This window comes from Triturus cristatus, chromosome 2_1 (assembly GCF_964204655.1).
Source record: "Triturus cristatus chromosome 2_1, aTriCri1.1, whole genome shotgun sequence".
Taxonomy (NCBI): domain Eukaryota; kingdom Metazoa; phylum Chordata; class Amphibia; order Caudata; family Salamandridae; genus Triturus; species Triturus cristatus.
In genome coordinates this window covers 6,412,606-6,426,172 of record NC_140581.1, presented here as the reverse complement: position 1 = coordinate 6,426,172, position 13,567 = coordinate 6,412,606, and the positions used below count along the sequence as shown (strand labels likewise).

Here is a 13,567-nt window from a genome sequence, read left to right as displayed (position 1 = left end):
AGAGGAAGCAGCTAGGCTGGGGTCCTGATTAGCAGGGCCACGGCCAGACTATTGTCGAAAAACAGTGAAACACCAGCAAAAAGTGGGGGTACCCATGTGAAGCAGATCCTACTCTCCTACAGCCAGGGGGCGTGTGAATGTAACGGATGGGTCCTTCTACCCATAATGCACGCACCACAATAAAACGGTCTTCTGAATTTCTCCAGATCCTGCTGGGTTGGGTGCCCTGTCCACCTCCCCCTCTCTACAGTCTTCTGGACTCCTGTTCCGGCTCCTCGTCCTGATTCAATGTGCTGGGCATCCGCTGGAGTGAAAGGTGCCCACCTCTCTCGCTGAGGTGCTCACTATCCCACCCTTGCGTCTTGGTGCACTGATGTACCCTGGGAAGACCCTCCTGAACTTCCATCTTTCCCTTTCAGAGTTAAATTAGGCTCTTTGTGGTCAGGTCCTGTGGCCCTCACCTTCTCTGAGGGGGCCCAGCCTCTGCTCCACACTGTCCAGTTTTCTTGAGGTTATCTGCACTCCTCTCGCACTTGCGGGGGTGACCCACACAGCTGCACCACATCTCGGACTCCAGCAAACAACACCCTTAATATTTCTGCTTTGTGAGGTCCCAGCATCAAGAGCCATCGGCCCCTCCCCCACTCAACACTGCTATGGCCCCTAGACATATGGCTCCAGACAAGGACCTCCTGCAGCCATCTTTTCTCTTTGAATGCTCACAGGAAAATCATTTGCCTATGCACATATGTCCTATATAATACACCTAAAAGGCTGCTGTTCCGTCGACATACCGAGCTTCAGTGATCCCAGAACATCCCTGGGTGGAGCGAGTCCTCCCTGGTGGAATTTAACAGAGACACATGAGTGTGACCATCACTCCTTCAGGCTGTAACAGTGTGAAAGGACGTAGCGGGACTCACATGAGTGATACTCACCGGTACTCCTTCAGGCTGCGGCAGTGGAGAAGGACGCAGCAGGACTCACGTGAGTGATTCTCACCGGTACTCCTTCAAGCTGTGGCAGTGGAGAAGGACACAGCAGAACTCATGTGAGTGATACTCACCGGTACTCCTTCATGCTGCGGCAGGAGAGAAGGACACGGCAGGACTCACGTGAGTGATACTCACGGTACTCCTTCAGGCTGCGGCAGTGGAGAAGAATGCAGCAGGACTCACATGAGTGATACTCACTGGTACTCCTTCAGGCTGCGAGAGTGGAGAAGGACGAAGAATGGCTCACATGAGTGATACTCACTGGTACTCCTTCAGGCTGCGAGAGTGGAGAAGGACGAAGAATGGCTCACATGAGTGATACTCACCGGTACTCCTTCAGACTGCGAGAGTGGAGAAGGACGCAGCAGGACTCATGTGAGTGTTAGAATCGGGGATCTCTGGTTGGCACAGGTAGGTACTTGTGACAAGCAGGGACCCTCTCCTCTAGTCAGAGTAAGGGGTTACACTCCTAAAACAACCCCTGCTCACCCTCTAGGTAGATTGGGCAATCCAGGCCCTCAGAGCCTTGAGTAGATCTGCCTTGAGCTTACATCCAACAATGGGGACTTGGAACTTTGTAGAGAAGCCCTTCAGCTGGGCCTTGGTGTAGCTCTCTAGTCTCTCCTCTTCCCATTCAATATCTTCAATTTCAGAGACTACAGATGCTGCTCTCCCCACAACGACTGAACCAGGCATGATTTCTTCAAAAAAATGGCGATTTCCAGCAAAACGAAAATTAAAAAGTGTGTAGCTGCGTTATGGTCTGAACTCACTAAGTGGTGTTCACCAATCACTGTACATGAATCACAAATGCAAATTCACGATCCTCACCGCTGACCACTAATGTTAGAATCAGGGATCTCTGGTTGGCACAGGTAGGTACTTGTGACAAGCAGGGACCCTCTCCTCTAGTCAGGGTAAGGGGTTACACTCCTAAAACAACCCCTTCTCACCCTCTAGGTAGCTTGGCGCGAGCAGACAAGGCTTATCTCAGAGCGTTATAGGTTAAGCATTTGTGACCACATACAGTAACCCAGTGACAACACCACAAATGGACACCACACTAGATTTCTATCAAAAATAGTGATATTTTATAAATAGGTTTAGCACAAGACCAAATAACGACAAAAATGACATACACAGTTCAAGAATATGATTTTAGAAAAAGTTCTTAAGTTAGCGACAAAATCATTCACCTTAGCGTCCGTTTTAACCCACAGTACCTTATGATGCGATAAAAAGTTCCTAGCGGCACTTCAGCGTTGAAAATCAAGGTGTAGCTTATCCGGTAGAAATTTACTCGCTAAGGCACAATGCGACAAAATTCGGCCCGCTAATGAGCGGGGCGACAATTTCACCAGCAGTTATCTCGGTTGAGTCTGCAACGATTTTCGCAGCGATAAAATTACTCACGCTAACGAGCGGTGCGATGATCTTGGCTTGTTCTGCGACGATTTCACACAGCAGCGGCAGGCTCTGCGACGAAGTTCGCAGCGATAGAATTCTTCCCGCTAACAGGCGGAGAGTGGATCTGGGCTGGTAGTGACCAAATTCGGCCCGCTAACGAGCGGGGCGATGATTTTTCCAGCGCTGATCTGGCTCAGCGGCAGCAGGCTCTGCGACGATGTTTGCAGCGATAGAATTCTGCCCGCTAACAGGCGGAGTGGGGATCTTGGGCTGGTAGCGATCAAATTCGGTCCGCTAACGAGCGGTGCGATGATTTTCCCAGCACTGATCGGGCTCAGCGGCAGCAGGCTCTGCGATGATGTCCTCAGCGATAAAATTCTGCACGCTAACGAGCGGTGCGATGGAAATTTTCTCGCTAAGCCGGCTGTGCGTGAAAAAGTGGAGATCTTTGATTTATTTCTTCTTGGCCAGCTCCCCAACACCAGACACAGCTCCCAGAGGTCCAAAAACTGGTTCCAGCACTCAAGGAGGGGCAGAACTCACACAGCAGAGTTCAGGGGGAAGCTGGGGGTGAAGTCCTTTTGTTCCTGGGACTTCTTAACAGGAGGCCAGCTCTACTCAGGCCCTTGGAGATCTTTTTAAGCACAAGTTGAAATAAAGTCTTTGTAGTCTTTCTCCTCTCCTTCAGCAGCAAGGCAACCACTGACCCCAATCCCCCAGGTCAGGGACAGTACTCCTCCTTACAGCTTTCCCAGTTCCTTCTCCTCAGGCATAGGTTCTTCTTGTCAAGCAGGATCTAATTTCTTGGGAGCAGGGTCCCAATACTTATACCCCTAAATCCTTTGTTCCTCTGGGGTAGAGGGGCCTTTGCCCAGTCCAAACCAGTTCCTGAGCACTTTGTTGACATGACTTTGCCTTTCTATTCAGGGTGCAGGGCAGAGACATCAGCCGCTCCACAGGAGGTGGAGCCAGCATTGTGGTGGCAGAGCTCAGCCCTATTCAGAGTCCAGGTGTATTCCTCCCACCCATCTGGATGTTGGACAGGCCACACAGAGGGCTTGCTCCCTCCCCGCACGACAGGGCCCGAGCTCCGGCCCACCAGGAATACCCCCGCGACAAGCACCTGTACCCCGTCTCCCGACGGATCTTCTGCCCTCGGACCACTACTCATCACGGGGTCCAGCCCCACCGGCTTCCCCGGCCGGGTCAAGCCTCCATCTTGGGCCCTGCACCACGCGGCCGCGTGGCCTCACCCCGACCCCAACCCCGGGCCTGGCCGGCCCCGACATCCCGGCACCACCATCCACCCAGGAGGTGAGCGGACCACTTGGCAGGTCAATGGGAGAACGAGGTGTCAAAGGCTCTCCCCCGCCAGGTGCCGATCGCCCCCAGCTCCCCCAGGCTCTGGCTCCACCCCCTGCTGGGTGTCTGGACACCTTCATCCCGGACCCTCCGACCTCCAAGTGCGAGGGTCCGGACATCAAAGGGCACCAGCCCTATAACTGGGGCAGCTCCGGAGCAGGAAGGCAGTTGTATCCTGGAGTCGAGAGACACCGAGTGAACTCAGCCTTGACGGTCTACTGGCGCTGCCGTAGCCCGCTCTTGTGACCCATCGTTCTGCCTGCTGGCGCTGCCGCGGCCTTCTGCAATCTCCATCCTCACCGGGACCTGCTGGCGCTGCCGCGGACTGTACATCGACCATCTTCCTGGGACCTGCTGGCGCTGCCGCGGCCCGTTGTAACAACCATCTTCACCGGGACCTGCTGGCGCTGCCGCGGACCGTACATCGACCATCTTCCTGGGACCTGCTGGCGCTGCCGCGGCCCGTTGTACCAACCATCTTCACCGGGACCTGCTGGCGCTGCCGCGGACCGTACATCGACCATCATCACCGGGACCTGCTGGCGCTGCCGCGGCCCGTACCACCTAACCATCAAGCTCGAGGATTGTGAGCTCATCATCTCATCCGAACTACCTGACTGGTAAACAGACTGTCCCGCTACCCCCTTTTCCTACCTTGCGAGACTCGAATCGAGGGGACCCCTGAGTCCAGACCTCCTTGTACCATTCAACCGTACCTTAAGAAGTGCTTATAAAGAACACTGAACCTTATCCGTGTGTGGTATCTGTCTGTGGGGGGGAAGTTACTTGTCTGTACGATCGCTGGAGACGGTTCTCCCCGGAGACCTCTCCTCCTGACCCCGGCCGACCCTCCCGGTCCGTCTACCTTTTCTAACATTGGTGGCCAGCGGCGCGATCCGAATCAACGCGTAACCGTACAGAGAGTAGCTCACCCCACGACAAAAACACGATGTCGACCAAAGATAGCAGCCCCACCGAGAAATTCCAAATGGAGAAATTAGAAGAATACAACCACCGCGAACTGAGACAATTTTGCATAGAACTTGGCATTGCTACCACCGGCCTAAGTACCAAGGATGATCTAAAGCGCGCCCTTGAATCATGGACAGAAACTGGGGTCGCAGGACCCTCCGACCAAAGCAGCGTCACACCAGACCAAAACAGCATCACACCAGAGGGGAACGCCACGGCTCCCGAGGAGCGGGGAACGGGCCTCTCACAGGAGGAGATCAGAGAAAGAGACAGAATCAGATTACACGAGTTGGAGATGGCACGACTCAAGATGGATGGGGAACTCAAGTTAGCTGAACAGAAACTCAACCTCGAGCACATGCGGCTCCGAGATGAACGAGAAGAGAAGCAGAGACAGAGAGAGCTGGAGGAGAAAAAAATAACGCTCGAGCACGAGCGCCGACTAGCGGAGATAGAACTGCGAAAACAGAATAAGGAACTGGGGGTGCCTGAGCGACCACACACCCCGGGGCCAATTGAGAAAAAAGTCCATATCCCCAAGGATGTTGTCCGCGAGTATGTCCGAGAAGACGACATACAGCAATGGTTTAAAGCCTATGAGATCGCCATGACCTCCCACCGGATCGACCGGAGTGATTGGGGAGCCGGACTTTGGGGGAGGTTTATCAACGAGGGTCGCGATCCCCTACTGCAGCTCCCAGATCACCAAATGTCGTCCTACGACCACATGAAGGCTGCCCTCCTCACCCGCTACGGCCTCACACCCGAGATGTACCGCCAGAGGTTCAGAGATTGCACCCGGATCCCAGGTACAACTTGGGTAGAATACGTGAACTATTTCAGCCGTGCCTTCGAGGGTTGGATCAAGGGGAGTCAGGTCACCACCTACGAACAACTCTTCAACCTTATGGTATGGGAGCACCTGTCAAACAACTGTTTCGTCGAGCTCAGGCAGCACCTCCTCGACAGTAAGCTGACTGACCCCCGGCAGCTCGCCGCCAAAGCTGACCGATGGGAAAGCACCCGAGTGGGCCGGAAAGGGCCACACAACCAGAACAGAAGCAGCCAAGGCCAGCACCGTCCTCGGGGAGGAGGAGGGGGCCAGGGTCGAGGGAGAGACGCCTTGCCAGCAACACCCGTGGCCAGCACCCCGCCTCCGGCCGGCCGGGGCAACCCCCCGTTGCGGCCCGGGTTCCGAGCCAACGTCACGTGCCACCGGTGCCAGCGACTAGGCCACTACGCCAATGACCCGAGCTGCCCGCTAAACCAAACACCCAAGCCCCGCCAGGTAGCGGCCGCCGCCCTGGGGGAAGAGCGATTATCGGAAGAACCCGAAGAGTATGAGCCGGCCCAGCAAGGGCGGGAACCGGCCGCCATGGTCCTGGCGTGCTTAGGGGGAAGAGACATGGTCCCGCGGGCTCCCCTACCCGCCAACACCAGGAAATACGGTCAGTGGGTGACCATTAATGGACAGAGGGCCGAGGCCCTGCGTGACACCGGCGCCAGTGTGACGGCCTTCCGCTGTCACCTGGTGAAGCCCGAGCAGATCCTGCCGAACATTCTCTGCCCCGTCCGCTCGGCAGATAACTCTGAGAGTATGTGTAAAATGGCCTGCGTCCCATTCGAATGGGGAGGGGTCTCCGGCCTGCTGAAAGTGACGGTCCGGGACGATGCCCCCGTGGACTGCCTCCTGGGGAATGATCTCGAGAGTTCCCCGTGGGCCACCGTCGAGAGAAGAGAGCACCTGGGGATGCTGGGCCTCCCGGACTGGGCCTGCATAACCACCCGGTCCATGGCCGCCCGTGCCGCCCCCCGGAGCAGAAGAACCCGAATGGCCAGCACCTCCGCCCCCGGTCGCCCCAGTAGAGGGCAACGGCGAGGCCGGCCTCCCGGACCCGACGACCGAAGAGGACGCGCAACCCCAGGACCTTCCGGATCTGGCTCAGTGGCGTCAAGAAGGGGGGCCCACCCAAGAACAGTTCCGCCAGGAACAAAAGACCTGTCCCTCCCTCGAGGGACTCCGCCAACAAGCCAGCGCCCAAAACGCAGGGGACGCCACCGGAACTCACTGGGTCTACTGGGATAACGACCTGCTCTACAGCGAGCAAAGAATCGCCGAGCTGGGGGCCGGTCGAGTTCTGGTAGTACCTCTCCGCTTCAGAGACTTTCTGCTCAACTTAGCCCACGATGTCCCCCTGGCTGGACACCTGGGCCAGGACAAAACGTACAATCGCCTAGTGACCCACTTTTTCTGGCCAAAAATGAGGAATGACGTCCTGAACCACTGCCGATCTTGCCCCACATGCCAAGCCAGCGGGAAGAGTGGTCGGAAGCTGAAAGCCCCTCTGCAACCCTTCCCTGTGGTCACCACCCCGTTCGAGAGGGTGGGGATAGACATTGTGGGGCCTCTGGACCCCCGCACGGCACAAGGACACAGGTTCATCTTAGTGCTAGTGAACCATGCCACCCGCTACCCCGAGGCGGTGCCCCTACGGACCATGACAGCTCCGGTGGTTGGCCGGGCCCTAATGGGGATCTTCTCCCGGGTAGGCTTCCCCCGAGAAGTCGTCAGCGACCGAGGCACAAATTTCATATCCAAATACATGAAGTCCCTCTGGCAACAATGCGGGGTCACCTACAGATTCACGACCCCCTATCACCCCCAAGGGAACGGACTAGTGGAGCGTTTTAACCGCACTCTCAAGGGGATGATTGGGGGATTGGAAGAGCCCCTCCGTCGCCAGTGGGATGTACTACTCCCGTGCCTCCTCTTCGCCTACCGGGAAGTTCCCCAGAAGTCCCTCGGTTTTAGCCCTTTCGAACTCCTGTACGGGCACCCTGTGCGAGGGCCCCTCAGCCTAGTCAAGGAAGGTTGGGAGATGGCCCCCCTAACAACCCCTCCAGACGTCTTCAAATACATCCTGGCCCTACGAAACCAGACCCGGCGCTTCAGGGAGATGGCCAAGGCGAACCTCGAGGCCAGCCAGGAGGACATGAAGAGGTGGTATGATCACAATGCCTCCTCCGTTGAATTCGAGCCTGGTCAGCAGGTATGGGTGATGTCCCCCACCGAACCATGTGCCTTGCAAGATAAGTGGACGGGGCCCTTCAAAGTGGTCGAGCGCAAAAGCCCCGTCACTTACCTCATCGACATGGGGACCTCCCGGAACCCCCTTCGGGTCCTCCACACCAACCGACTCAAACCACACTTTGTACGCTCAGAACTCAGCCTCCTGATGGCTACGGACAGTGGGGCAGAGGAAGACTCCGAACCCCTCCCGGATCTTCTGAAGACTCAGGAGAATGACGGCTCCGTGGACGGGGTCCGGCTCTCTGACGCCCTCACTTCGGAGCAACGCCAGGACTGCCGGAACCTCCTGCTGCAGTTCGCTGCCCTGTTCTCCCTCACCCCCGGGGTCACCCCTTGGTGTTTGCACGACGTAGACACCGGGGACAGTCCCCCTGTCCGACACCGGGCCTACCGCGTACCAGATCGGGTACGGGCCTGCATACAAGAGGAAGTGGCCAAGATGCTCACGATCGGGGTCATCGAGCCCTCGGACAGTCCCTGGGCCAGTCCGGTTGTATTGGTTCCCAAAGCCGCTGCCCCCGGCACCGCACCTGAACTGAGATTCTGCGTCGACTACCGGGGCTTGAACGCTGTCACCCGGACCGACGCTCATCCCATCCCCCGAGCAGATGAGCTGATCGACCGGCTGGGGGCCGCCCGCTACCTTAGTATCTTCGACCTAACAGCGGGCTACTGGCAGATCGGCCTCACACCCAGGGCTCAGGAACGGTCAGCCTTCTCTACCCCCGATGGCCACTATCAATTCAAGGTCATGCCCTTTGGCATGAAGAATGCCCCCGCCACGTTTCAACGCCTTGTGAACCAGGTCTTGGCGGGGCTCGAGGAGTTCAGCGCTGCCTACCTGGACGATATCGCTGTATACAGCCGCCACTGGTCCGACCACCTCCGTCACCTCCAAGAGGTCCTACAAGCCCTCCAGCGGGCCGGCCTCACCATTAAGGCCGGCAAGTGCCAAATTGGCCAAGGGTCTGTGACCTACCTTGGGCACCAAGTGGGGAGCGGGCTGGTGGCCCCCCTACAACTTAAGATTGCGGCCATCCAGTCCTGGCAGCCCCCCGTCACCCAGACCGAGGTCCGAGCCTTCTTGGGGCTCACCGGCTACTACCGGCGGTTCGTGAAGGACTACGGCAGCATCGTGGGGCCCCTCACGGGTCTCACGTCCAAGAACCAACCGAAGCGGGTTAACTGGACTCCTGATTGTCAAGCGGCCTTCGAGAAGCTGATGGCCGCCCTGTGCACCGCCCCTGTGCTCCAGGCCCCCGATTACAGTCGGGAATTTGTGGTGCAGACCGACGCCTCCGACCACGGCATCGGGGCCGTCCTCTCTCAGTTGAACCCCGAAGGTCATGACCAGCCGGTGGCCTTCATCAGTCGACGTCTCCTGGCCCGAGAACAGCGTTGGAGCACCATCGAGAGGGAGGCATTTGCAGTAGTGTGGGCCCTCAAAAAGCTCCGACCCTATCTCTTCGGTACCCACTTCCGGGTACAAACCGACCATCGACCCCTGCAATGGCTGATGCAGATGCGGGGGGAGAACCCAAAACTCTTGCGCTGGTCCATTTCCCTGCAGGGAATGGACTTCACCGTGGAGCACCGACCAGGCCAAGACCACGCCAACGCGGATGGCCTGTCCCGCTTTTTCCGCCTCGACGAAGAGAGTCCCCAAGGAGATGGGTGACTCTCCCCGCCTTCAGCTGGGGGGGACGCATGTTGGACAGGCCACACAGAGGGCTTGCTCCCTCCCCGCACGACAGGGCCCGAGCTCCGGCCCACCAGGAATACCCCCGCGACAAGCACCTGTACCCCGTCTCCCGACGGATCTTCTGCCCTCGGACCACTACTCATCACGGGGTCCAGCCCCACCGGCTTCCCCGGCCGGGTCAAGCCTCCATCTTGGGCCCTGCACCACGCGGCCGCGTGGCCTCACCCCGACCCCAACCCCGGGCCTGGCCGGCCCCGACATCCCGGCACCACCATCCACCCAGGAGGTGAGCGGACCACTTGGCAGGTCAATGGGAGAACGAGGTGTCAAAGGCTCTCCCCCGCCAGGTGCCGATCGCCCCCAGCTCCCCCAGGCACTGGCTCCACCCCCTGCTGGGTGTCTGGACACCTTCATCCCGGACCCTCCGACCTCCAAGTGCGAGGGTCCGGACATCAAAGGGCACCAGCCCTATAACTGGGGCAGCTCCGGAGCAGGAAGGCAGTTGTATCCTGGAGTCGAGAGACACCGAGTGAACTCAGCCTTGACGGTCTACTGGCGCTGCCGTAGCCCGCTCTTGTGACCCATCGTTCTGCCTGCTGGCGCTGCCGCGGCCTTCTGCAATCTCCATCCTCACCGGGACCTGCTGGCGCTGCCGCGGACCGTACATCGACCATCTTCCTGGGACCTGCTGGCGCTGCCGCGGCCCGTTGTAACAACCATCTTCACCGGGACCTGCTGGCGCTGCCGCGGACCGTACATCGACCATCTTCCTGGGACCTGCTGGCGCTGCCGCGGCCCGTTGTACCAACCATCTTCACCGGGACCTGCTGGCGCTGCCGCGGACCGTACATCGACCATCATCACCGGGACCTGCTGGCGCTGCCGCGGCCCGTACCACCTAACCATCAAGCTCGAGGATTGTGAGCTCATCATCTCATCCGAACTACCTGACTGGTAAACAGACTGTCCCGCTACCCCCTTTTCCTACCTTGCGAGACTCGAATCGAGGGGACCCCTGAGTCCAGACCTCCTTGTACCATTCAACCGTACCTTAAGAAGTGCTTATAAAGAACACTGAACCTTATCCGTGTGTGGTATCTGTCTGTGGGGGGGAAGTTACTTGTCTGTACGATCGCTGGAGACGGTTCTCCCCGGAGACCTCTCCTCCTGACCCCGGCCGACCCTCCCGGTCCGTCTACCTTTTCTAACACTGGATGTAAATCTCTCTATTCACCATTGGGCTGCCCCAGCCTGTCTCCTGGAATTCCCCAGCCCTGTCACTCACAGAAACCAGACAGGCAGATACACATCATAGCAGAGGCGGGCTGAAATGGTTAGGCAAGCAAATACCAGCTTTCTAAAAGTGGTATTTGCAAACACTGAATATTAAAATAAACTTTACTAAAAGATGTATTTTATTATTCTGAGTTCAGGCATACTAAACTCGAATTTCTATCATGTTCCCTGGGTCTGTTAGGATCATAGGATGTAACAATTCTAACAGCCCATTCTGGCCTATGGAGAACAGGTAGCCTTACAATAGTGAAAAACGAAAATGGCTGTAATTCACTATCAGGACATGCCACACACATCAGGGCGTGTCCTACCTTATGCTTACAATGCACCCTGCCCTTGGGCCTACCATAGGGGTGACTAACATGAAGTTAAGGGAAGGTTTAGGGACTGGCAAGTGGGTGCACCTGCGCAGTCAGCATGACAGTACCAGACTGCACGCAGGTTCTGCAATGGCAGACCTAGACACATTTTATCAGGCCGCTTCTGTGGGTGGCACAAACAGTGCTGCAAGCCCACCAGCAGCATTTGTATTTACAAGCCCTGGGCACTCCTGGTGCACTTTACTGGGGTCTGACAGTAAACCAAATAAGCCAATCATGGAAGCCAACCAACATATACATTTTAAATTGGGACCACTTGCACTGTGGCACTGGTTGGCAGTGGCACAGTGCTCTGAGCAGCTAATACCAGCAAAACACATGAGGTACAGCGACAAAAAGTGGAAGGGAGACTCACGTCAAGGTGCCAGGTCTAACAGTGAGTGATACTCACCGGTACTCCTTCAGGCTGCGGCAGTGGAGAAGGACGCTGTTAAAGCTCACAATAGAAGTGCTGGTGAAACGGTTTCTGGACAGCAAGACGTGCTTTAGGTGCTGGTTGATCTGGAGAGCATCTGCAAGGGCCTCGGCGCAGGCATCGGTGAGGTTATTGCTGGCCAACCTGTAGTGGGAAGAGCCAAATAATGGGTCAATGCTCCGGTGGAGTGACAGACGTTAACAAAGGAGTTTAGACAGGACTAGAAGAGACCACCCCACCTCAGTACGTATTACACCCCGGTGGACTCTGGCAATACAGACTGCACCTGAGCTAGTAGCACATGTGACCTCACACAGTGAGTTCCACACTAGAGACCACCGCACCTGTAGACATGGGCAATATATACTAGACCAGAGACCATCGCACCTGTGGACTCTGGCAATAGATACTATACCAGAGACCATCGCACCTGAGGACCCGGGTAATAGATACTACACCAGAGACCATCGCATCGTTGGACTCTGAAAATAGACACTATACCTGAGAACATTGTCAATGTGGACTCTGGTAATAGATACTACACCGGAGACCATCGCACCTGTGCACTCTGGTAATAGATACTACACCAGAGACCATCGCACCTGTGGACTCTGGCAATAGATACTACACCAGAGACCATCGCACCGTTGGACTCTAAAAATAGATACTATTCTTGAGAACATTGCACCTGTGGACTCTGGTAATAGATACTTCACCGGAGACCATCGCACCTGTGCACTCTGGTAATAGATACTACACCAGAGACCATCGCACCTGTGGACTCTGGCAATAGATACTACACAAGAGACCATCGCACCTGTGCACCCTGGTAATAGATACTACACCAGAGACCATCGCACCTGTGCACTCTGGTAATAGATACTACACCAGAGACCATTGCACCTGTGGACTCTGGCAATACATACTACACCAGAGACCATCGCACCTGTGGACTCTGGCAATATATACTACATCAGAGACCATCGCACCTGTGGACTCTGGTAATAGATACTACACCAGAGACCATCACACCTGTGGGCTCTGTTAATAGATACTACACAAGAGACCATCGCACCTGTGCACCCTGGTTATAGATACTACACCAGAGACCATCGCACCTGTGCACTCTGGCAATAGATACTACACCAGAGACCATCGCGCCTGTGGACTCTGGTAATAGATACTACACCAGAGACCATCGCACCTGTGGACTCTGGCAATATATACTACATCAGAGACCATCGCACCTGTGGACTCTGGCAATAGATACTACACCAGAGACCATTACACCTGTGGACTCTGGTAATAGATACTGCACCAGAGACCATCGCACCTGTGGACTCTGGCAATAGATACTACACCAGAGACTATCGCACCTGTGGACTCTGGTAATAGATACTATACCTGAGACCATCGCGCCTGTGGACTCTGGTAATAGATACTCCACCTGAGACCATCGCACCTGTGGACTCTGGTAATAGATACTACACCAGAGACCATCGCACCTGTGGACTCTGGCAATAGATACTACACCAGAGACCATCGCACCTGTGGACTCTGGTAATAGATACTATACCTGAGACCATCGCACCTGTGGACTCTGGTAATAGATACTACACCTGAGACCATCGCACCTGTGGACTCTGGTAATTGATACTACACCTGAGACCATCGCACCTGTGGACTGTGGCAATAGATACTACACCAGAGACCATCACACCTGTGGACTCTGGTAATAGATACTATACCTGAGACCATCGCACCTGTGGACTCTGGTAATAGATACTACACCTGAGACCATCGCACCTGTGGACTCTGGTAATTGATACTACACCTGAGACCATCGCACCTGTGGACTCTGGTAATAGATACTACACCAGAGACCCTCGCACCTGTGGACTCTGGCAATAGAAACTACACCTGAGACCATCGCACCTGTGCACTCTG

At 56.2% G+C, this 13,567-nt stretch overlaps 1 protein-coding gene across 1 annotated transcript in view; it reads right to left on the bottom strand.

Moving 5' to 3' along the window:
- Positions 1-13,567, bottom strand: part of LOC146863595 (NACHT, LRR and PYD domains-containing protein 3-like) — a 478,230-nt gene that overhangs the window by 164,087 nt on the left and 300,576 nt on the right. Inside the window, exon 7 of the mRNA XM_085627604.1 lies at positions 11,597-11,764. Within this exon, the coding sequence (XP_085483730.1) occupies positions 11,597-11,764 (168 nt within the window). The remainder of the gene's footprint in view (positions 1-11,596; positions 11,765-13,567) is intronic.